Source organism: Phoenix dactylifera, chromosome 11, assembly GCF_009389715.1.
Source record: "Phoenix dactylifera cultivar Barhee BC4 chromosome 11, palm_55x_up_171113_PBpolish2nd_filt_p, whole genome shotgun sequence".
In the NCBI taxonomy this organism is placed as follows: Eukaryota; Viridiplantae; Streptophyta; class Magnoliopsida; order Arecales; family Arecaceae; genus Phoenix; species Phoenix dactylifera.
This window is the reverse complement of record NC_052402.1, coordinates 19,384,392-19,408,671: the sequence shown is the minus strand read 5'-3', so window position 1 is coordinate 19,408,671 and position 24,280 is coordinate 19,384,392. Positions and strand designations below refer to the sequence as shown.

The 24,280-nt window shown below is 41.6% G+C and overlaps 2 protein-coding genes and 1 non-coding gene across 4 annotated transcripts; 2 read left to right on the top strand and 1 right to left on the bottom strand.

Annotated features, from left to right (window-relative positions):
• The first annotated feature begins 221 nt into the window (after positions 1-221).
• On the top strand, positions 222-327 carry LOC120112676. The gene has a single exon (XR_005514248.1). It is a non-coding gene; the product is annotated as a small nucleolar RNA R71 (small nucleolar RNA).
• A 5,955-nt stretch (positions 328-6,282) lies between these two features.
• LOC103719157 (pentatricopeptide repeat-containing protein At3g53360, mitochondrial) lies at positions 6,283-11,790 on the top strand. Of its 2 annotated transcripts, none has more exons than XM_026809273.2 (3): positions 6,283-8,889; positions 9,374-9,624; positions 11,355-11,790. In XM_026809273.2, the coding sequence occupies exon 1, from the start codon at positions 6,331-6,333 to the stop codon at positions 8,644-8,646; it is 2,316 nt and encodes a 771-aa protein (XP_026665074.2). In that variant the 5' UTR covers positions 6,283-6,330; the 3' UTR covers positions 8,647-8,889; positions 9,374-9,624; positions 11,355-11,790. The 2 variants fall into 2 exon arrangements, with proteins under 2 accessions (XP_026665074.2, XP_008806485.2); XM_008808263.3 differs by lacking the exon at positions 11,355-11,790 and adding an exon at positions 10,758-11,052.
• Positions 11,791-18,581: 6,791 nt separating this feature from the next.
• On the bottom strand, positions 18,582-23,170 carry LOC103719148 (glucan endo-1,3-beta-glucosidase 1-like). Its single transcript, XM_008808256.4, has 4 exons — positions 22,519-23,170; positions 21,128-22,426; positions 19,264-19,291; positions 18,582-18,881 (listed from the first exon to the last, which is right to left on the bottom strand). The coding sequence occupies exons 1-4, from the start codon at positions 22,589-22,591 to the stop codon at positions 18,707-18,709; spliced, it is 1,575 nt and encodes a 524-aa protein (XP_008806478.3). The 5' UTR covers positions 22,592-23,170; the 3' UTR covers positions 18,582-18,706.
• Positions 23,171-24,280: the final 1,110 nt, after the last annotated feature.

Sequence of the window (24,280 nt, the reverse complement as noted above, 5' to 3'; positions counted from 1 at the left end):
AATGACTTATTTCACAAATGGCCCCTTTTCTTTGAAAATTCGGGGGTGCTTGACGAGAACATGAAGCATGGTGGAGGGAGTTTTCATTAAGATTTTCAAATAGTTGACATGCCTCATGCTCATTTCGAAGCATGAAAGTCCCCCCGCATGCAGCATCGATCATCTGACGGTTTCGTTCCGTCAAACCGTCATAAAAATATTGCACTAGCTGCCACTTAGGTATTTGATGATGAGGGCATTTACGGATTAGGTCTCGAAATCTCTCCCAAGTTTCATAAAATTCTTCTCCCTCAGTTTGGGAGAAGCTTGTAATGGCACGTCTAAACTGGTTCGTTCTTCCTATAGGAAAGTATTTTTTAAGAAATTCTTGTTGCATTTGATCCCAAGAACGAATCGAGTTAGCTTCTAAAGAATTCAGCCATTGTTTGGCTCTATCTTTAAGGGAGAAGGGGAATAACCTAAGTTTCAGGGCATCATCAGTGAAGTTCTGAATCTTGACAGTGGTGCAAATCTCAAGAAATTCATCTAAATGTTTGTACGGGTCTTCGTTGGTGAGCCCATAAAAAGATGGGAGCATTTGGATCACACTAGACTTTATTTTATATTGTACAGCTGCTACTTCAGGTAATCGAATGCAAGATGGGAAAGTATAAATAGTGGGAGTAAAGTACTCCCTCAGGAGTTTGGGTTGTTCTTCAGCCATCTTAAGAGGTGGGGATGATCCTAATGTTTTGATCTTAGCTCGAATATTTCTAAGGATTCGTTCTATTTCAGGGTCAAAAGGTAATAGGTTTCGTACTCTAAAATGACTACCTTGCATACACTAGTACTCGATCAATCAAGCATGCAATAAAAGAGAAAAGCATATCAATCCTAGTCTTTGTCCTAAAATCACTAGACAGCTCCTAACTGGTTTGAAGAGGGCACCTAAGCCTCCAATCCGGTCTAATGAACCGAGTTGACCAGGTAAGCTCCCAAGTAAGTGGAGGGGTCACGATGCGTTCGCAAAGGTCCCATTTAAAACCCACTTGCCTCGAACAGATGAACTGTCTCCCTTATAGGGACAAAGCTTGCCTAGACATCAACTAAGCCACAGAGCGAAATTGGTGCAACTTTCGGTGATCTTCGTCCTATTGAGCTCGAATGTCCCTAGGAGCTAACGTCTAATTGATTTTAATTAAAGTGACACTATGTGAGATTGAGTTCACCTAAGTTGGGCAAGAGTCCGGTGATGAAATCCGGCTCTTATCTTGTTGGGGTGATTGCCCTTACTATGTGCGGATTAATTTGTGTATGTGTATCAAGCATGCATTCACATTTTTGCTGAAATTAAAATCAAACAATCACCACAAAATTTCAAGCTAATAATTAATTTAAATAAGAAAGGTTTAGAGGTTACCAAAGGGAATTTTTCCAGCAATTTAAATTTTTAAGCAAACCTCTAAAGCATTCCTTTTTGATAGCCCAGATCTCCTCTTCGATTCCTGATCAAATAAGACCAAAAGAAAAATAATAATAAAAAAAATTAGTAGAAGAGAAAAAATTACAATAATAGAAAATATTTTTTTATTTTATTTTAGATATATATATATTTTGAAAGTTTGTTTTTTTTAATTAATTAATTTTTTTTTAATGATAGGAAAAATAACTATGCTAGCAATCCCCGGCAACGGCGCCAAAATTGATAAACCACGCAATAGCACGTATCCTGTAGGATAGTGATTACGGGTGTCGGTCCACAGGGATTGGAGAATAAGTTATTTTTCTTTTAAAAATAAATCAAGAAGAAGGATTTGCTAACTTGATTTAACTAAATTAAACTATGAGTACGGATTGGAATTTATCAGAGTAAATAGATCTAGGGTTTGGAATCCACCACATAGCATTGCATCAAGGATTATGTTCTTAATTTTTGTCTTTTGGAGAGGCATGCAATTCTGGCTACAAGCTTTTTAAAATAAAAATATAAAGAGTGTTAGGAAGATCCATCTTCGGTGTAGCATGAAGTGTCTACCTAAGTATGCTATTCTAGGGTGCAGTACACCTCATCTTCCTAGGCATGGATCATCTCAGACTACTTTAGCAAACATGAATAATAAATAGTATGCTCAAAGTTTAAACATAGTAAAAGAATTTTTCATTGATAATAAGAATTTAAACAAGCTCCAAAAAAATTAAAAGAGTAAGAACTACAATGCCCTGATACATTGCTAGGGCTTCATCCAGCCCTAGACTAGGTGTTCAGCCGCGCATGGTGGCCGGATGTCCTTCCATCTTCAAATGAAAGCCTTCACCTCCCATTCTTCCAAAAATATCACAAACTATTCTCTCTCCTCCCCTCTCTCTTCTTCTTTTTTTTTTTTTATTTCTTTCTCTCGGCTTTCTTCTTCTTCTTCTTCACCGAAACAGAGCCTCCCCCCTGTTTTCTTTCAAACCGAGCTCCCCCCTATGAAGAACTTTTCTCCCTTTTTATATCCTTCCTGACCGTGGAGGATCGGATTCTTGAAGGAGGATATGCAGGCGATGGATCCGCGGATGAGTAGCTGGATTGGAGGACGTCGATGCTGCTACAACGTGATGGACGACGTGGGCGTTGAGAAGATTCTGCGCTGGCTCTCATCTGGACACGCGAGGCAGGGGAGCTTCCGGTGATGAAGCGGAAGATGAAAACGGATGCGTTATGCTGGGGATCCGACGGGAGCTGGCACGGGTGCTTGATTTCAGCTTGGATCACGGCTGCTGCTGGGAGGAATGAGATGCGGTGCGGGATCGCCGGGATCACGGAAGATGCTCCAACGGTTGGCTGGATAGGGGCGGATGCGGTGGAGGGGGAGGGCAGACGGGCGCCGATCCGGAAGGAAGACGGCGTGATTGCTGGGGCGCCGGATAAAGAAGATCCCGGCTTGCTGATTTGGGAAGGAAGGAGACGCTTGCGGGATCGACGGAAAGGAGGTTTGCACGCGGACGCTGGGATTTGGATCACGGGATGGTGGTGTTCACGCCTTGCTGGATGGCTGGAACGGGAGGGCGGAGCGAATATTGGCTGTGATGCACTGCGGGGAAGAAGATGAACAGTGCTTTTTTTTTTTGTAACACTATTCATATGAACAGTATTTTCACGGGATACTGTTCATATGAACAGTGAATCCGTGATGCACTATTCATATTTTATTTATTTTATTATATTCATTATTTTCTTTTTTTTGTTTTAAATTTATAAATTTTATATGAAGGCAGGTAAGGAATTGGTTGGGAATTACTTTGGGTTTGAGGTGAGTCATGATCGTTGATTTGGCTTGAACTTGTTCTCGAGCCCAATGTCATTTAATTCTTACTAAACCGCTTCAGATTGGACTCAACCAGATCAGACCGTGACTTAATAAAAGGGTTAATCAAATATTTTCCTATACAATTATAACTTTCAATCAAATCAGGACCAAAGCCCATTTAGTTATAACCTTAGTCGGGTCAACACAATCTCTTTATATATTTTTTTGTAGTTTTCATGAAAGATTGCAACCAAGAGAGAGACAAGTTCAGAATCTAGTTTAAGAGAATAATTACCATATTTTAAACTTACTTCAATGTTTGTTCAATTTCATGGTAAAATATGTATTTATCAGTTTAAAAATATTGATAAGTGTTATGAAAAGGTAACTAAATTATAAATTATTAAGCACTTATCAAGCTCAAGCGAGTGTCAACCAAGGCTAACTCCTGAAGAAGCTCGGCATAAGGTGGACCCCTCATCAAACGAAGCAGATCAACAGACTCAAAGCTTGATTCTTGGGTGTCCTCCATAGGATCGGAAAACCCTAAGGATTCACCGAAGATACAAAGAAATACCAACCCTTCCACCCGTGGATGGACAAAGGGCTAGGTGGAAGGATATTATAACCCTTCCTACAAGAAAGGTACCACCATCCCTTATTTCGAGGATGGGCCTTCACTTCAAAGAAAGCTTGGAACATCCCCGACGTAGGATTGATCCCTTGAAACCGGATAAAGCAAATGAAGCCTACAATCATCCTCCAAGCATTGGGGATGAGCTGTGCGGGAACAAGTTGGTATTAGGCCAATAAGTCAGCAATAACTGACAGGATCGAGAAACTTAACCCTGCCTTCAGGAACTCCTCATACAGTGCTATCCGATTCTCCCAGACGAAGTCACCCAATCCGAATGACCAAGGCGGTCAAGGTCAAAGTCTTCAAAAATGAAAAATGCCATCCGGATCTAGTTGAGGTCTGACTCCCCTAGGAAGCTCGTCATAGTATCCGGACTGGAAGACATCTTGAGAAGAACTCCCTTCAAGGTCACAAAGACCTGATCAGGAGGACCGTACCCACTACCTCATCATCGGAAGACCGATCTCCAGTGGATGGCTCCATGGATGGTCTTTGAGGAAAAAAAGAGAAGAGAAAAAGGGGAGAGAAAGTAGGACAACCCACCAGTAAGCAAAACAAGATTCTGGTCGGAGACAAGAAAGGACAACCTTGCAACAGAAGCACACGAGTCACGCCCTGCACCTTCACACATCCTCTCTCTCTCTAGGCTTTAGGGAATAAAAGAATGAGGAGAATGGGTTAGGGCTGCCGTCTTTCCAATTTATCAAGGGTTTAAGCAATCCCTTCGCCAAAACTTAGATGCATGCCCCTCAGGCATTCATCCTAGGACAACCCATTTGGATCGCCATCAATACCCAAACGCCCATTTAACCTACGGACGTCTCGCTCATGATTATGACGCTTCGGGAAAGATAACGCGGCCATGCCCCTTATAAATGTGGGATCTAAAAAATCTTCATTTCTCTAATGAAAAGGCACCGCATATCCTCCTCGGCGATCTTCATCAAAGCAACCCTTCCAGGAAGACTACTTCCGTAGCCCGAGTAGACCATCTCTACTCAGTTGCGGAAGTGGGGGTAAGTGATGCATTCGGGTCGGTCACAACTCACCAAAAGGACCAACCAATTAGAACCTACCGCGATTAAAACACGTGATTGATCAGGGGCAGCCACTTGGTGGGCCCGATACCGTGAGGCCGTATTCACATATCATAAGCTCTCTACGGTTGGCTGCATCCTAGCCAGGAGCCCCAGTGATCACCAAAATCCTACTGACATGACAGGCAGGACGTAGGATGTCATCCGCGTGCAAGACATTCACACCTAATGTTCAGGTCGTATCCAGGCTAGTCATTTTTGGTCGACCCACGTACCATAATTCTTTGGTGGTAGGTAAGCTCCTCCACCCTGACAATCCATAAAAGGGGAACTCATGAGGTAAGTGCAAAAGACGCCCTAATAAATTGTAAGAGATATTTTTCTGTTCCTTGAACACCATCCTGGCTTCAGCATCGGAGGTTCCCTGTCAAATACACTCTAGCCAAATGACTCCTTCGTTTGTGCTGTTTTAGGTTGAAGTGTGGCTGCCCAACAAGGACTCCAGTAGTAACTGCACGCCGCTCGCCCTCTCTGATCCTAACTAGAGCAGCCGACAGCCGAACTCTCCATCGTCGTCATGCTTCTCATTGCAGTGCCTATGACGAGCTGGCTCTCAGCGGCAATACACACACACACACACATATATATATACATACATACATACATACATATATATGTATATGTATATACATACATACATACATATATATGTCTATGTATATATACATACATATATACATATATATATATATATGTATGTATACATATATATACATATATGTATGTATACATATATATACATATATGTATGTATACATATATATACATATATATATATATGTATGTATACATATATATATATATATATATATATATGTATGTATACATATATATATATATATATATATGTATGTATACATATATATATATATATATATATGTATGTATACATATATATATATATATATATGTATGTATACATATATATATATATATATGTATGTATACATATATATATATATGTATGTATACATATATATATATATATACATATATATATATATATATATATATATATATATATATATATATGCACACGCATATATATTAAAAGAGAGAAGAAAAATGAAGCAGTCCAACATGATGCCTTATCAACCGCGACTTCAGGTTCACGGTGTGCTTTTTATTTTTATTTTTTTTATTTATGGTTTCAGGTTCACGTTGCTCTGGTGTGCTTATTCCCACCAGCGTGCCTCTGTATCCGAGTCGACTCGCGCGAGTCATCTCTTCATCAAATTTCCTTTTCCTTTATTTACCTTGCCAAGTGCCAACCCGGTCCCGCACTAACTCAGTTCCTCTACTTCACGACTCCTCCCTAATCCACCCAATGACGTACAATATGATAACCAGCTTCAGAAAACACCAACGGCTCTATTTCTGCACTTCTTCCCGCCACCCTTCGCCTCGTCCAAGCATCTCCTCCCCCCACTTCGTAACCCAGCAGTGCAGCAACGACTTCATCAGTAGCCTCTGCCGGCAGAAGCGCTTCCGAGAAGCCCTCCAAGCCTTCCATTCCCTCCGTGCGCAGAAGCTCAATTTCCAGCTCCACCCCAGCACCTACGCTCGCCTCTTCCTCGCCTGCTCCCAACTCAAATCCCTCCATCACGGCCGCCTCGTCCACCACCACCTCTCCGACTCCGGCGTGGCTGCCGACGTGATCCTCCGCAACCACATTCTAAATATGTACGGCAAATGCGGGTCCTTGGAGGAAGCCCGGCAGCTGTTCGATGCAATGCCCGAGAGGAATCTCGTGTCTTGGACCTCAATGATTTCTGGGTACTCGCAGAACCACCGGGAGTGGGAGGCGGTGGAGCTGTATGTCGAGATGCTCCGCTCGGGGCTAGCCCCGGATCAGTTTGCCTTGGGAAGCGTGGTGAGAGCGTGCTCCGGTTTGTCTGATGTCGAGCTGGGAAAGCAGCTGCATTGCCACACAGTAAAGTCAGATTGTGGCGCTGCTCGGATTGTGCAGAATGCGCTCATCAGCATGTACTCAAAGTCTGAAAGGATTGAAAATGCTTCTGTTGTGTTTGAAAGGATGGTGGAAAAGGATCTGATCTCTTGGGGTTCGATGATTGCTGGTTTTGCTCAGCAGGGGTGTGAACTGGACGCTTTGCACCTGTTCAAGGAAATGCTTGATATGGGTGTGCACAGGCCAAATGAGTTCCTATTTGGTAGTGCATTTAGTGCATGTGGTGGTATAGTGCAGTCTGGGTTAGGAGAGCAATTGCATGGTCTCTCTATTAAGTTTGGTTTGGAAAATGACACATTTGCTGGGTGTTCATTGAGTGACATGTATGCGAGGTGTGGAAGGTTAGATTGTGCAAAGAAAGCATTTTACAGCATAGATATGCCAGATTTAGTCTCTTGGAATTCAATAATAAATGCTTTTTCTTGTGTAGGTCTGATAAACGAATCCATATTATTTTTTTCTGAGTTGAGGGATTTTGGATTACAGCCTGATGACATCACTGCACGATGCTTGCTTTGTGCATGCACAGTCTCTGACTCTTTGCACCAAGGCCAATTGGTGCATTCCTGCATTCTAAAAATAGGTTTGGATTTGAATGTTGCTGTCCAGAATGCTCTACTTATGATGTACTCGAAGTGTTCGGATCTCTCTACTGCATTGGATCTTTTTAATGAGATGAATGATTGGGATCTTGTTTCTTGGAACACGATTCTTACTGCATGTCTTCAGCACCAGCAATCTGAAGAGGTATTTTGGTTGTTAAAGCTAATGAGAAGTTTAAACAGCAAGTTGGATCAGATAACCTTAAATATGATATTGAGTGCTTGTGCTGACTTGGGTTATCTAGAAATGGGAAATCAGGTTCATGCCTATGCCTTGAAGGTTGGATTGGAGGCTGATTCCATGGTGAGGAATGGTCTAATTGACACTTATGCAAAATGTGGAAGCTTACATGATGCAAGAAAATTATTTGACTGGATGGGCAATAACTGTGATGTGTTCTCGTGGAGCAGTTTGATTGTCGGGTATGCTCAGTTTGGATATGCAAAAGAATCTCTTGAGCTGTTTGCATGTATGCAAAGTCTGGGAATTAGGCCAAATCATGTTACCTTTGTTGGGGTTCTTACAGCCTGTAGCCGTGTTGGATTGGTAGATGAAGGGTGTTATTACTACAGTATAATGGAAGATGAACATGGCATCGTACCAACAAGAGAGCATTGCTCATGTGTGGTGGATTTACTTGCCCGTGCTGGCAGATTGAGTGAGGCTGAAAGATTTATTGATCAGATGCCATTTGAACCTGCTGTTGTAATGTGGAAAACTTTGCTGGCTGCATGCAGACTGTACAATAATGTCGAGATTGGAAAGAGAGCAGCAGAAGGTATATTAAAGATCGATCCTTCAAATTCTGCAGCTTATGTTTTGTTATGCAACATTTATGCTTCCTCAGGCCATTGGGATGACTTTGCAAGGCTACGGAAGTTGATGAAAAGAAGTGGTGTGAGGAAGTCTCCTGGAAAAAGCTGGATTAAGGTAAGGGGAGAGGTCAGTGTCTTCATAGTAGAAGACAAGTCTCACCCAGCTTCTGAAGCTATATATGTAATGCTAGGATTGTTGGGCTTTGAGATGAGGGAATCTGGCTATGCACCAAAAGCATCAAGATGGCACGAATGACCTGAAGCATGCTAGAGTCAATGCTTCTCACCAAAACTATCTATCTGCAGCAAGACTTTAATGAAGCAGAGGCTTTTGCTTTCAGATATTTCAAGGAGCAGGAATCATCAACTGAGTTCTTCAAGAACATGAACCTTGATAAATATCACCTTTGCTCACATTTGTTCATGTCATCCATACTGCCATTAATATGCTAGACTGACCACTAAGAGAACACCTGTGAAAGCGTTGAACTACTTGCTGGTAACACTACACCATTTATGTTTTCATTTTCTCAGTTGTTACTTTGTTGTAACACAATCATTCTTTGTTAATCAAAAACAGGAAGTGGCACTTCCTGATTATTTGTACAAAATACTATTTTATTTTTTAACTTATACATATTTTTCATGGAGGACTTGTGTATATGTCTGAAGGGATCCAATAAAATAAAGCAAATAGAATATGTTTGTAAATTTTTGGTGTCAATTCACCTTTAGTGCCCTTACATACTTTAGTTATTCTTTTTAAGAAATAATCTTTCTTACCCCTCTTTTCATTCAATACGGTCTTTTCTTGCCAACAAATAAATAGGAAGCAGCACCTTCAAACATCTGTACGTCAATATTATTTCTATCATAAACTCATGTTTCTTCATGCAGGATTTGTTTGTTTCTGAAGGTTCTCAATCCAGTAACTTTAGCATTCTGTTTTTTTCTGATTGTAGTGGCTTTTATAATTCCTGCAGGATCAATGGATTTGAATGCGTTTGACTTGTGCTCTTATATGTTTCCAAGTCTGACTTGTGCTCTATACATCTGGCTGTTTGGTCCTATCAGAAGTCACCACGAAAGCAGTATTTATTTATAACCATGATTATCATCAAGCAGGAGGTCACACAAAATATTTGCGGAATTTTCAAGACTCAACTGGTGGAAAGAATGTAAATGTTCAGTACCACAGGAGATGGTAGCTGAGAGGTTATATTTCTGCATGCAGGTTCGTACTGATTGATGCACAATTGCCTTTTCTTTTATAGCTTTTATAACAGATTAATTATAGCTTTTATAGCTTTTATATTTCATGATCTCATATGTTTCCAGGTTCATATTGATTAATGCTTTTATAATTCTGTTTTTTCTGATTGTAGTAGCTTTTATAATTCCTGCTGGATCAATGGATTTGAATGCTATTGCTTATGTTTATCCATTTTCAAGTGCGTTATTCTTTTTTCTTAGAAAAATTATTGTGTTTTTTATACATTTCTGGATATAGTTTGTGTTGAAATTGCCACCTTTGGTAACTGCATTTTATGTTTGACGGTCATTTTATAGGGTTCATTAGGTAATGAGTTATAAGACAACTCATCCATACATTTTAGGGAATAGAGCCCTTACTACTAATAATCATGCAAAATAGAGCTTGCAGATTGAAATTTTATGGATTATATAAGAGATCTAGGATGTGGAAAGTCTAGTTACAATTTTCGATTTCTAAGTATATTTAATTAGCAAAAATGGAAACACAGGGTAGAATGTCTTTTATGATAGTTAAGGGTTCTATCATTACACTGAGTGGAAGATGCACACCATAAACCGAGCATGTTATGCTGCAAAGAGCGTTTGTCACGTCTGATGGACAAGTATAGATGTGACTTCTGTATTCCTAATATATTCACTAAATTAATATTCAATTTAGAGCTTGTGGATGAGTACACTGGTCCTGAATCCATTATATGTTTATACATGTTATTTTCTGGTCCGTTGTTTGTACCTAAAAGTTTAATGGTAACATAATGGAAAGAGAATAGGTAGTTCATAAACTTGTGCCTCGTTACACCTAGGAAGTTACCAAGAGGTCAGCAAGGAAATGTACATTCTTCTATTTCCGGTCCATAACAGAAATAACATTAAGAAATTCAGAAAGAATAATATAGAGCAATAAATCAGTTTTAAAATATTACTGCTATATCAGGGAGAATTCTTGATTTAACGAAAAAGAAAATTTTGCACAACCCGCAATGAAAGTATTTATTTACAAATAATTTTTGTTATAACCACTGGCAGTCAATCACTGCTTGCTTTTGAAAATGCTCCTATGATTCATACTCAAATGGTGGGGATGGATTGCAGGGAGCCTATGTGGTTGACCATAGGCTAGATGCCTCAATGCACAGGAGAGTAGTATTGCCGGAACAGGGCTCACTAGGAAAGGGCACGATGTTTAACATGGTTTCTCCAGCAAAGGAGGCAAGGAGGTGTCTTCAGTTTTGCCTTCTTGTCGGCTTTTCCCTCGTAGTTCTCTTTTCTTTTTAATGCCTCTCATTTCTCCTATTTATATCTGTTGTGTTGTTTATGCCAATCCTGTAGCCAGGTTAGATTTTTGACAGATGCTCATTAGCATAAATGGTTTGATGTCTTTACTGCATTCTGTTTTTGACAACAATAATACATTATTTGGGGGCTGTTTTGATGCTTTGCTTCCACCGTTCTACGGTCCGATAGGAAGTGAGTGGGCATGAAAGAAGAGGCGTAGAGAAAATAATTGATAAATGGCATGCTGATATCCTTCAACCTTAAACTTCTGGAATAATGCCCAATGAATTTGAAGTTCTCCATTTTTTCTCTGTACGTAAGTGAAAAATAAAGGAATATAGGCAGTTGTTTTCAAGCATGCTGTTAAATTTTTTTTGCGAATGGATTTACCATTCCTTTGTTCATAACTGACAGAGAAATTGGAGTCATAAACAAAGAAGTTTGCAGTCAGCTTGCTTCCTTCTCTTTGTACAAGATACCAGCTCAGATGCATTTACTATGTTAGTTGGTTGTTGAAGAATTCTTGCTGTCTGTATGATTGCGTACAATGAATCTATTGATTGAGTATTGTTTAATATAAGTTATGAAGATATACAATTATTTGGTCAGAGAATTTGTTTGTTTTTTGTTTGCAAACCTGAATCTTGGGAAAACATGTTTATTAAACATGAAAATAGACATTTACTGTCACTAGCCTTAGTCTCTACCCCCTATGATGGAAAACAATTCAGGCGGGAACGGCTGTATACATGTTTGTAATCATGATGATCTTCTTTCTTACCATATAAATTATTGAAAAACTAATGGGGCAGAAGATGTGAAGCTATGGCTGTAAAAATTAGTTGTTTCTTGGCTAAATAGTTCATTCTTTTTTTTTAAAAAAAACATTTATTCAGGAGGTTGGCAGACTACTGTTAAAATAGTGAGATTGGGATCCTCTGATGCCTAAGTCAAAATAGTGAGGCAACAGTGTGGAAAAAAGACATTTTTGTTGAGTAGGGAGTCTCTGAATGAGCTTACTTGAGGACCCCGGGGCCACTTCTTTATATAGGATAGCATACCAATCTGTTATCTGATTTGGCGCAATGTGCATTAATTGCAAGGTAAACGGTTAGTTGCAGATTTACAATATGAAAACCGCCCCGCGTGAAAAGCACGTGGCAGTAATTATGCCGGTCGTGCATTGACCATAATGTAACCATAATTGCCAGTCTTTGTTAGCAAGTGCGTAGCTCTCTATCCGAGAAAAATTTAGCAGAGCAACGGAAGGTAAAGTTGATGTAGAAGTCGAGATCTACCTCCTCAAGATTTTTAGCTTTTTACCACTAGAGATGTCTATTTTGGAAAAAAAAGTTCTACTAGGATTAGAAAGAGGAATCCGACCCAAATTATATTAAGGCGAACCTCGCATTACAAATAGAATCTATGTACCTCATTTTTTTGAATCATTAATGAAAGAAAAAGAAACTTAAAGATCAACTTTTGAGATTCCTCCATCTTTTTATAGTTATCTTCTGAGAGATTCAAGTTGAGCGAGTTGAAGAAAATCTTTTCGATCAGATCAAGATAGTATTAGATCTCTAGTCCTCTATATCTGTGGGGCTTCTATTTATGGTCCAGACGCGTGAGCAATAAAGCAATTAGGAGAAGGACTATTCGTGCTTTAAGTATGTCGAACGACAAAGGCGAGTATGGCTGCTTGTTCGTTTTCGATGGATGATGATGAGATAAAGGAATGTCTCATACGACTAGTGGAGAAAATTGCCCAACTCTCCGAAATCATCTCGAAATTGGCGATAACTTCAATAGAAGCACCAAGAACTCCTATTACAAAACTGTCTCCAATGGCTCAAAATGAAGAACCACCATCCAGCGAGGAGGATGAGGACGAGCGACCTTGGGGTATAAAAAATCTATCTCTTCAATCGTTTAAAGTTGAGGCTCAAATTAAGATTCCTATATATGATGGTGTTGATGATGTGAAAAAGATAGATAACTAGCTAGACCAGTTCGAGACATATTTTACTATCTATGGATATTCCAGTATTCAAAAGGTAGCTTTTGCCCATCTCAAGCTTTCTAGCCATGCTCTTACTTGATGGAATTCGTACATGAGGAACAACGATGTTTCGAATCTGACATGAAATAAATTCAAGAGCCTAATTAAGAAGCAGTTCTATCCAATCAGCCACAAGGAGGATCATTGGATCAAGTGGTAGTACCTACAGTAGAAGTATGATTAGTCTGTCCAGAACTACACCACCGAGTTCAACAAGCAAGCAATCTTTCTCAGAATCTCCATCAACGATCATGCAATTTTTATGAAATACATCAGAAGTCTCCACAAGAGCATCCAAATGAGCTGAAACTCTTCAAAGTTAAAGACATTAGGGAAACCAGTGTGAAGGCCATGGCAATTGAGGAGAAGAATCATCCTAGAGAAGGTAAAAAGGGCGACAAGTTCAAAAAAAAAATAGCAGAAATCTATGTCAAGAGAGGAAGAAAGGAAAGAAGCACACTAACATGACTCGAAAAATTTATTAAGATCATCGTAACCTCTATGGACACACCAAGGAGAGGTGTTGGAAACTTCACGCCAAGCTGCGAACGAAGAGGAAGACACAAGAAGAAGAGGATTCTAAGAAGGAAAAAGTGGTTCTCAATGCTATAAAAGTTGAAGAGTTGTCTGAGCTTGAGCTAGCAGATTCTAAATTAAGCCTGATGGCAAGAAAACCGACAGCTATTGAAGTAGATTTAGAGCTGCGAGAGGAACTGTTCTGCTTGAAGATTCTAGTAAAGTAGAGTATCATTGAGGCTATTGTAGGTTCTGCAAGCTAGAAGAACCTCATCTCTGAAAATCTGATTCATAAGTTAGGGTTGCAGACTAAGCCTCATCTACATCCCTATCCTCTTGGTTGGATTTAGAAGGACGTTGAATTAAAGATCACAAAGTAGTGTACCTTCAAATTTGCTATAACTGAGAGGTTTATCGACGAGGTAACTTGTGAAGCAATTTTTTTGGATATTTGCCGGGTTATCCTTGGGAGCCCATACCTTTGGGATCGAGATGCAAGTCTTCTACCGACATCTGAAGAAGAATTAGTTCGTGAAGGACAGAAAGGAGTTTATTATCAATGCCTCCAAAACACAAGAAAACGTAGACCTTGCAATTGCCAATGCCTACAACAAGTTTGTGATGATGGTACAAAAATCTGATACTACTTATGAGTGGTTAAGCTCTCATTTTTTTGGTTCTATTGACTGATATACCGAAATTAAGAGTAAGGAGTCGTTGTAGTCCTCATCGACGAGGAAGGATAACAAGGAGCATCCCTACCACGAAGTTCCAATGTAGGAACAGAGCAAGTGGTTCGCTGAGACTCAAGAAAAGCCAGGCCAAAGAACCATCTCTAAGCAAAGCTAGATGGTTCAATCGCAAGATGGGGAAATCGGCATTTTCCACCTCCAGTTTTGATTTAGTAAGAGCTAAATCTCCTAAACAAGAGGAGCCTTGACTCAGAAGGACCACCAGATTTGATGTGGACCATTTTAGTCGCTACGAGCAGGGTTGGATGAGGAGTGAGATCCGCCACATCGGGAAGTCGAGTCGAATGCCAAACTTTTGGAGGCCATAACTTAGCCATTCGATGTCCGATTGAGATGATCTTTTCTTTTAAAATTGAATATCTTTCCGAAACCTACAACTAGAAGGTTGAATTGGGATAAAATTCCACTGTTAGATCCGAAAACGGGCTGGTCAAACCAAAAGTTTTCTTTTCGGATAAGACTTTGATCGGGCGTAGCTCTCCATCTGAAAAGAATTTGGTGACGCAACAGAAGGCAAAGTTAATGTAAAAGTTGAGATCTACCTTCTCAAAATTTTTAGTTTCTTTCTACTAGAGATGTCTATTTTGATGAAAAAGAGTTCTACTAGGATTAGAAAGAGCAATCCGACCAAATTATGTTAGGGCGGACCTCACATTATAAATAGAGACTATGTACCTCATTTTTTTAATCATTACTAAAAGAAAAGAAAACTTAAAGTTCTACTTTCGAGATTCCTCAATCTTCTTCTAGTTATCTTTAGAGAGATTCGAGTTAAGCGGGTTGAAGAAAATCTTCCTTCTTAATTGGATCACTGACAAAACTAATCATAAGTTTTTGATACTGCTCTGGAGTTGAAGGCTCTGATCAACTTAATTAATACTGTTAGCCTTCAATTGAGAGAGAGACGAAAATATTAAAGCGAAGAGAGAGAAGCTCGATCTGGATTTCATTTTGAGTCTGATCGCAGGCTCGGTCTGTGTGGTCTAGGTTGACTATCAAAGGGAGGTCTAAATCTAAACATAATGTGGACTCGATCAAGAGATGAGTGTCTTTCTTTTTTTTAGAAAATATTAAATATGTAAAAATATGGGAAGAAAAGGGAAGAATTTAGAAGAAAAGAAGGGAAAGGAAGAGAGTGAAGAAAAAAAAGAAGAGGAGAGACCAGGCAAGGGGTTGATGGCAGCCAGCTATGATGGTAGCAGCGACGGTGCTTAACGAGTGGTCGTCGGCGATGGTGACAACTGGCGGAGATGGAATGACCGAGAAGATCTTGGCTTGGACCAAAATAGGAGGTTGGGCTTGGGCTTGGGTCCACCTGGAGGAGATGAGAAGAGGGAAAGGGAGGTCAGGGCGGCACAACCTATGGTGAGGCGGCTGTAGCCTCAACGTGCAGCAATGCTCCGCCCGCACACAAAGTTGAGCAAGGGGAGAGGAGAGGGGAAGCGCCCCAATCTGCCTTGATGGCATCTTCCTTGGCTACAGAGCTTGGAGATGGTGAGGGACTCATCGGTAGGCAGCAATGATGATGGATCTCGGCTGACGGTGATGGATTCTAGTGAGATTTGTAGTGGCAAAACCCAAACAAGGTAAAACAGAGCACACGAAAATCTAGAGAGAGAAAGAAGAGGTTTTGAGTGGGGTGTGGAGGAGGGGTGGAGCGTGGCTGTGGCTAAGGCTGCAAATGGGTCGGGTCGATCCGAGACTCGACCCGACCCGACCCGCGTAGACCCGACCTGACCCGAATTTTAGGACCCGCGGGTTCGGGTCGGGTCTTAAAATTGGAACCGAATCATTTTTGGGTCGGGTCTGGGTTTACCGAACGAATCCGATCCGACCCGAATGGACCCGAAAAGAGAGAGAGAGGGGGGGGGGAAGCAAAGGGAGTTTTTTTTTTTTTTTTTTTGGTGGGTCATAGCACTATTGGTCCATCAGGATTCTCTCTCGGTCTATTACACTGTTGATACCTCTAGTGTCTAGGTAGCTGGCTTTTTTTTTTTTTTCCTTCTATTTTTGGCTTCTGTTTTTTTTAACCCTTGCAGGGAGGAAGTGAGGGAACACTGAACTGAATATGGGTCATGTGCCAGTTTTCTGCAATGGAATTGGATTTTGGAAGAAGGTCTGGGATTTTTTTTTGTCCTCGTGAGAGGGGAGCTGGGAGACACCAAGTTCCGTCCAATCAGTCATATGGACAAAAAATAGTGTGATATGAAATTTGGCTTGTAGACCGACTTAGTTAGTAGTCATGGGTCATCTGTTCTGACTGGAGGTCAATTGCAAGTCTTTCAAGTCATGGGTCACCCAGCACCTCATAATTATGATATGACCAATTTAGATTTGCCCATAAAAGCACAAAAAAAATTTGAATCTGATTCGGATCCGAACCCGATCCAACCCGGATCCGACCCAATCCGATCCTCGACCAGGTCGGATTTGGGTCCAAAATTAGGACTTGAACAAAAAACCGGATCGGATCGGAGTTACCCAGGATCCGACCCGATCTGATCCATTTGCACCCCTAGCTGTGGCGGCTCGGTGGCCACCAGAGATAAGGAAGAAAAGGGAGAGGGGGGCTCGGCGGTGATCATTCGTAAGGGAAAAAAAAATTTAAAAGTAGGTTTTCCGAAAGATAAACTCGCTTAAAACTGGCGATTCGCCGGTTGCAGCGGCTCTAGCAGCCGCTGGTCGTTCGCATTGGCCATGGCTTCATGTTATTATTCCTAATGGTGGATGTTTAGGTAGGGATCATAATCTCCTGTCCCTTTAATTTGTTTGTTTGTTTTTTTTAGAATTTTTGAATCAAATTTAACTCGCTCTGACTTTGATACAAAACAGGCCTGTTTTGGCCCTTGATTACTTCAAAAAGTAGACTTCCTCGCCTAATGAGCCTTTTGCCCTTGGAGATGATGGTGATGGCACGACAAGGACATTACAGACTGACCAATTGCCCTTGAAACTGGTGGATCCGTTTGCCAAAAAATAGTCTGTCAGATCAGGTAAAAAGGTATTTTTCATGACATGATAGATAATTTAGATCGATTTTAACAGTTGATGTAATTGGCACGGTACCAGACGATAGATGATTTGCATCATCATTGTGAGACACAAACCGTGCAGGTGCCTCGATGTTCAGGGATTCATTCGCTCTTTCATCTAGTGTACCTCTATTATCTTCTCGATATTAGACTTCTGAGGTAAAACTAATTGATTATTTAGAAATTGCCACGGATTGAGCCCAACAGTCCTGATGATCGGTCAAGGAAGCAGTAGAAATTTGCCCCATTGAGCAATGAATCTGTAAAATAAGCAGATCAATATGCTTTAATAGAATACAATTCATGTATTTTAACTAAAAAAGTGGTACTTTGGAAGGAGAAGATGAACCGATTTGTTTTCCAAGTATGGAAGCTAATGAAACCAAACTAGTGTTGTCATCATCTTTCTTATGTTCAATGGTATTTATTAAGTTTTTTATATAATAGGCACTGACTTGGGTGGTTTCTTGAACCTTTTAAGAAATTAATTGATGCTGATCAGGAACAGCTTGCCTCAGTTGATTGGCCATGATAGGTTCAGCACTTTGTGCCTATAGAGAATTTCCAATACCTTTGTTGAGTTTGATTTCAAGAGCTGCTCATTACTCTTTCCCTTCTTCGTATCGAGTAAAATTTCTATCAGCATTGCTTCTTGTTTCTCTCTTCGTTCTGAGAACAATCAAATGGTAATATGCTACTTTTAAGATGTGGAGATCTGAATACATTAGCATGCACCCAGATTATGGCAGCAGTGACTACAGCAACCATCGACCATCGAACTATTCAAGCATGATGACATTTGCTTAGCAGGATACCACCAAAAAACTACTGTATTACTCGTATTACAGTGAAATAGTTGTTAGTCCTTAATATTGCAGATTTAATGCTGTGCGCCATATCAAACGTATGGATTGAAATCAGCTTGCCAACTTTTCAGCAAAGTTGAACAAGGTGTCATGCTTTTAAGTAGGAACTGGGAGCCACAATTTTCCATGTAGAATTGCTAAGCTTTTGTTTATCTATTTATTTATTTTTCGGCAAAGTGATGATAGAGACTGTGACCTTCATGGTCGTTGGGAATATATTTACCAGCCTACTACTGCCTATCAGGAAACTGATCTAGTAAGTAGATTCAATTCCATTTCCTCAAAATGAGGCAACTGGCTGGAAACAAACAAGCAACTGCACAGGCACACACTTCTAACCAATTTCTTAGCCATTTCCTTTCTGGCTCCTACTCTTTTGATTGCCCCCAAAAGTAAATGACAGGTAAAAACAAATATATCGCAATAAAAAAATTTATTGAGGACATGATATTACAAAATGAATAACGAGGACGATGTTCGTAAATCATGAGCTTTTACAAAATTGATGAAGAGAATGCACACACTTCTTTGTTGCCTGCCATCAAGTCCAGAAGTTGGAGGTGGAGAAAGTAACCACCACCAGCATGCTCATGACCATGGAAAGAATGTGGAAGCTCAGATCCCATCTTTTTCTTGGTCTCAATCTGGTGTATCCCTCAGCCTTACTTGTCTGAGTTGCATTGATTCCTGCCTTGGTGATGTTCCTCTCTTGCTGGCTGCCCAAAAAAAAAACAAATAGAAAGGCCCACCATAATTTAGATTTTTGTTGAAGCTGCCGCAAAAAAATTATGCGCAAGGATAAATTTTAACTCCACAATGCATCTTACAGAAGTACCACATCAAATGTGAAAATATTCTTCAGGAATATCCAGGAATTCAAAACATTTAGACGATACTTTTTCCCCACTAATGTTAAATGTGCTCATCATGGCTTAGGCTTTAATTAAATGATTGCCAATCATTGAGGAATAAGATTTAACCTAGAAACTATGGAGTCTGAGGAACAACTATTGAGACAGCACTCACAGCAGAGTGCTCAACTTTAAACATAATCTTTAATTTTTTGAGAAAAGGCAGGAAGGTTAGGAGGGTTCTCACCTTCCAGGAAAGATGCAATCCCCATGGCCTGCAACACAACCACAACTTTGTCTCTCAGCAACCAATGTACCAGGACAGCCAGAAAAATAATATTAGTAGCAACAATGATGATAAAATATAAAAACTTTGAACAATAGTAATACCTAAAAAGCTAGAGCCAAATTATGAATCCTCGAGTATGCAACAGTCACATAATGATACCTTAGATGCAAAGCAAAAGATTTTGATTAAATGGCGCTGATGGTGTCATGCGCAATTGGTGATAACAAGCAGGACCATCTCAGGATCCATGAAAACTGGTTGTCAGCAATTAAGTTGGCTAATTAATGGATATAAAAGCTGTTCGATTTGGTGGGGACTCTATAGATACATTGCAATGATAAATTATTGAGCTACCCAACAACAATCTGGTTTTAGGGCCAAAGATGGCATCACCTCAGAAAAACTTTCAAAGAAAAAAGATTAAAAAAAAACAAATACCTCTTCAAAGATTCCTGTTAGTGATGTATTCCTATAGTAAGAATTTGCTGTTCTATTTATTGCAGCTACAGATCCACAATATTGTCGGTTATGGGCTTGTGGCTGTCCAAACAATGACGTCGCTGTTATGTCTCTGACTTGGGAATTGGAACACAGCATTTTGTTGCAAAGCCAGCTTACCTTTCTGATTAGAAAGTCATTTTAAGCATATTAGTACTCGAAATCTTCTCAACAAATTTGCATATAAACCCTCTAATTCTTTAATGTTCCATATAAAACGCTCATTTTGCGAAACTGATAATTTCTTCGGTTGGCTGTTAAGGGTTTACTGCTAATGCCAAATGATCGATATTATGAGAGGCTTCAACAGAGAATGGAAGAAAAGATGGCTTTGACAGGGAAGAGGCTCTCCTAGCAGCATAAGATGGGTCAATAGGAAGAATAAGGCTAGAATGGTCAATGACAAATTGTAATTGCAAAGTCTGCCAACAATTCTCCTTGTTAACTTCAAGAAAGAATATTCCAGGCATACTCATTCTAGCTACAGCTAGTAAAAAGCCAAAGCCCACCATGTCGCATGCTCACATGATCAAATGGACTTATATGCTATATTAAAGATTCAGTGTGTTCATGTGCATACAAAAAAATTTGAATTGCTTAGCAGCAAACTAATGTATACTGAAAAATTGCATATGACTGTTGTATACATTACTTTCCATTGAGATTTCTCATACATACAGAGAGGTGGTGACATCTTATATGGCTGATTACATCATAACTATGTTATGGGATTCCACAACAAATTTTTCTAGTCTATTATAAAATATTTTATTTGCTGGTCTTTACGGATGTATTTACACTCATCCAGTTTAATTTATCTGATTTACCCGCAAAAAAAAAAAAGAAGTAAAGTTTAGTAGCCCATTAATTAAACCCAAAAGCTTTCTTATCGGTGTTCAGAAACCAGCATTAAAAATCCAAAACCTGGCTCTTTCAGAGGTCTATGCGTGGATTCCAACCAAAAATCGTGACGATTTCCTACGGACAGAGGCGAGTAACAAACAAAATTTACAGCAGGATCCAGCCCACACTCCTCAGCTCGTACTCTGCTTTCCCTCTGGCTTCCATATCGCTCCCCGAAGCGGGCCAACTCTCAGCGCCATCTCCTTTCACATCCCACTCTCTTCTGCCCCCCAAAGGACTCCATTTCTACCAACCCATTTCCTCTCCGAGCCCCACCGCCCCCGCGCACAGAAACGAAGATCCCTTTTCAGTGCTCACGAACGATAACAAGCAACAACAACCCTAAATCATTCAAACTAATGCACTACAGCATAGAATTATAGACTACGGACTGCCGGAGTAAAGAGGTCGGCAAACTTACTGGGATCGGTGGTGGTGACCATAGCCACCCCCTGGAAGTGGCACGAGCCGGCCAGCTTCCCCTCCTTCTGGTAGTAGCTATCGAAAGCATACGATGCGTGGCTCCTCACGTTGTTGGGATCGTAGCAGCTCTCCCCGGGCTGTATCTCCGAGCAATTCGCTCGCCCCGGCCCGCACGCCCAGTCCAGCGCCGCCTGCAGCGCCTTCCCCTCAGCCCCCTCCGCTGCCACGCAGTACGTCCTGTTCGTCGTGTCGTTCGCCAGGAACCCGCCGCTCCCCGACACATGAAGCACGTACACCGGTGTCCCGTTCCCATGGAAGAGCCCCCAATTCCCCTCCGACACCGGCCCCGGCCTCAAATCCTCATTGAACAGCTCGTAGATGTAGGCGCTCGAAGTGACCTCGGGGTGGAGCGGCGTCCCGGAGCGGTCGAGGACGTGCTTGATGAGATTGGAGTTGTAGGTGTCGGCGTTGTCCTTGGTGGCGAAGGGCTCGTCCTTGCGGGAGCCGTTGGAGGGCCAGCCCGTCTCCGTGATGAGAACGGAGACATTGCTGACGTTGACGTTTTTCATCGAGAAGTGGGCGGCGTCGATCATGGCGTCGAGCACGTTGGTGTAGTGGAGGAGGGTGTTGGGATCGACCTCCTCGAGCGATGGTGTGAGGGGTTTGAAGAGAGCATTGTCGATGGGGATGACGCGGCGGCTCTGCATGAAGGCGTAGTAGGGGTAGAGGTTGAGCATGAGAGGGGAATCGGTGTCGGAGAGGAATTGGAGGAGGGGGAGGAGGAAGGAGGAGACGAGGGTCTGGTTGAAGAAGGCTTGGGAGGGGGGGAAGGGATCGAGGATGACGGAGAAGGGGAGAGGGGTGGAGAGCTTGATGGGAGGGGCGGAGGAGGAGAGGTTGGAGGAGGAGAGGGCGGAGGAGAGGGAGCGGAGGGCGGGGAGGAGGAGGGGGAGGACGGAAGGGAAGGAGGTGGGGACCTCGTCGCCGACGGCGACGGCGGAGATGATGGTGGAGGGGTGGAAGGGAAGGATGTAGCGGGCGACCCAGGCGGCGGCGGTGGCGTTGGAAGAGCCCAGGGCCAGGAGCTGGTTGTTGGGCACGCCGAGGACCACGCGGATGCCGGTGCCGGAGAGGGCGGCGAGGAGGGCCGCGTCGGGGTCGTAGAGCCGGATGTGGGTGATCTGCTGGAACTTCAAGAAGGCCGCCAGATCCTCCGGCGGGAAGAGGTTGGAGACGTCGGTGCCGATGCTGACGCCGACGAACGGCGCCTCCTCGCCTTCTGATTGATTCGCCGCTGCTGCAAAGATACGATGGAGGAATTATTTATGGGCGAATGATGATGAGAGTCGAGAAGAGGAGGAGAAGTTGAGATTTGGAGGGCAGTCTTACCGGCTAATAAGGGGGAGAAGGAGAGGGAAAGGAGGAGGAAGTGGAAGATGGAAAGCATGGGAGTCATTCCCATGGGTGTCTCTTTTTCGAGTGGAGTTGGTCTTTGCTTTTACTATTCCCAGGGGAAGAGGGAAGCATTATTCCGGAAGGGAAGGTGGGGAGAAGGTGGGTAGAATACTGGAATAACTCTCTGTGTTTAAGTTTTACAGCCTCCCTTTCTCTCTTACTGTTCCCTCCTCCCCCTCCGTCTTTATCCTGGTGTCTGGAATATGTGATTCTGAGACTTGTGACTAGTGGGACTTGTGAATGATGAAATAATAGAGGAGGTTGGGGGCTGGGAATTGTCAGGAGGACGCGGACAAGATGAGCGGGACAATCTCAGGGGTTTTGTTCAGCCTAAGAAATGTTTGTTTGAAGGGAAGTTGCTTCATGTTTGCGCTACATGCCGTGTTCTTCTGGTTTCATAAATGGGATTAGATCTCGTGTTCACTGTTTGGCATAATAGAGCTGTCAAAAAGACCAAAGAGGCCACCCGCCTGCTAGATTTTTTTCAAATGGGAATGGGATGACGCGCTCTCCATGGCATAGGATTTAAGAATTAATTTTTCAGTACGTCTGAGCTCGACAGCGAGCCCGTTCTCGCCGACACCGAGCTGCGCACACGCGGCATGCATCCTTCTGGTTCCGGGTTCCAGCCGTTTTGGCGCCTATAAAAAAGAGTTCCACGTGATTCTAGTATCTAGCACATGCTGGAGCACGTGTGAGATGGCTTTGCCTAATGTAGCAAAGCATGTCTGCAGGGAAATTAATAAAGCAACTGATGGAGTGACATTTCTTGTTATTGATTACCGTGGGTCCGAGGTATTTAAACATCTCTGTTTAGTGTGGCTAAATATGCCTCTCTTTCTCCCAACCCCCCCCCCCCCCCCCCTCTTTTTTTTTCTTTTTTTTTTCTTTTTTTAATTAATATATATATATATATATATATATATATATATATTAAAAACGGCATAGATATAGTTCTCACATAAGTACAGCCTGCCAAATCAAAAGAAAAAAAATAATATAGAGGGTGAGGTATATTTCCGATCCTAGTCTAAATTACTCCATCCAAATGCCGAGCCAAAAAGAAGGCAATCTAATTTGCCGCACTGTTTGTCTCCCGAGTTCCGATAAACATGTGCTATTTGGAAAAAACCTATCTTTCTGACCAGATCGCGGATCTTGCAAAGCAGTGGGTGCTCGTCTCCATCCGAATCCCATCTCCGTATCCAGTCAACTACCATGACAGAGTTCCCCTTTAGAAATATCCTCTAAATATGCCTTCAAAGGGGCTAATAAAATAGCTAACTAGGTGGCATTCTTTGTAACCAATTATAGTGAATCCGATCTTTGGGAATCCTCATTAACATTATCCAGTTATTTTCGAGATGTGTTAATGACTGTTACGAGTGGGTATCCTTATCGTAGGGCTGTGTAAAGTTACCAGTTCAAGGGAAAAAAAAAAAACTCTTTGACTTGTACAAGAAATCTCGATGGGCAAACATGTCTGTCCATTACCATCTTAGTCTCCACTCTCTACCAGCAGAACATAGTTTAGAGAAATTTTTAAAACATGAAGTATGTTTATTAAAAGGAGGTTTCACTCTGCATCGGGTTTAAAGTAGAGACAATTTTGGAAACAGTAGAGACAATTTGCAATAAACTAAGCATCAAAAGCAGCTCACAATGTATTTAAATTTTTCGGCGCCTAACCACAAAC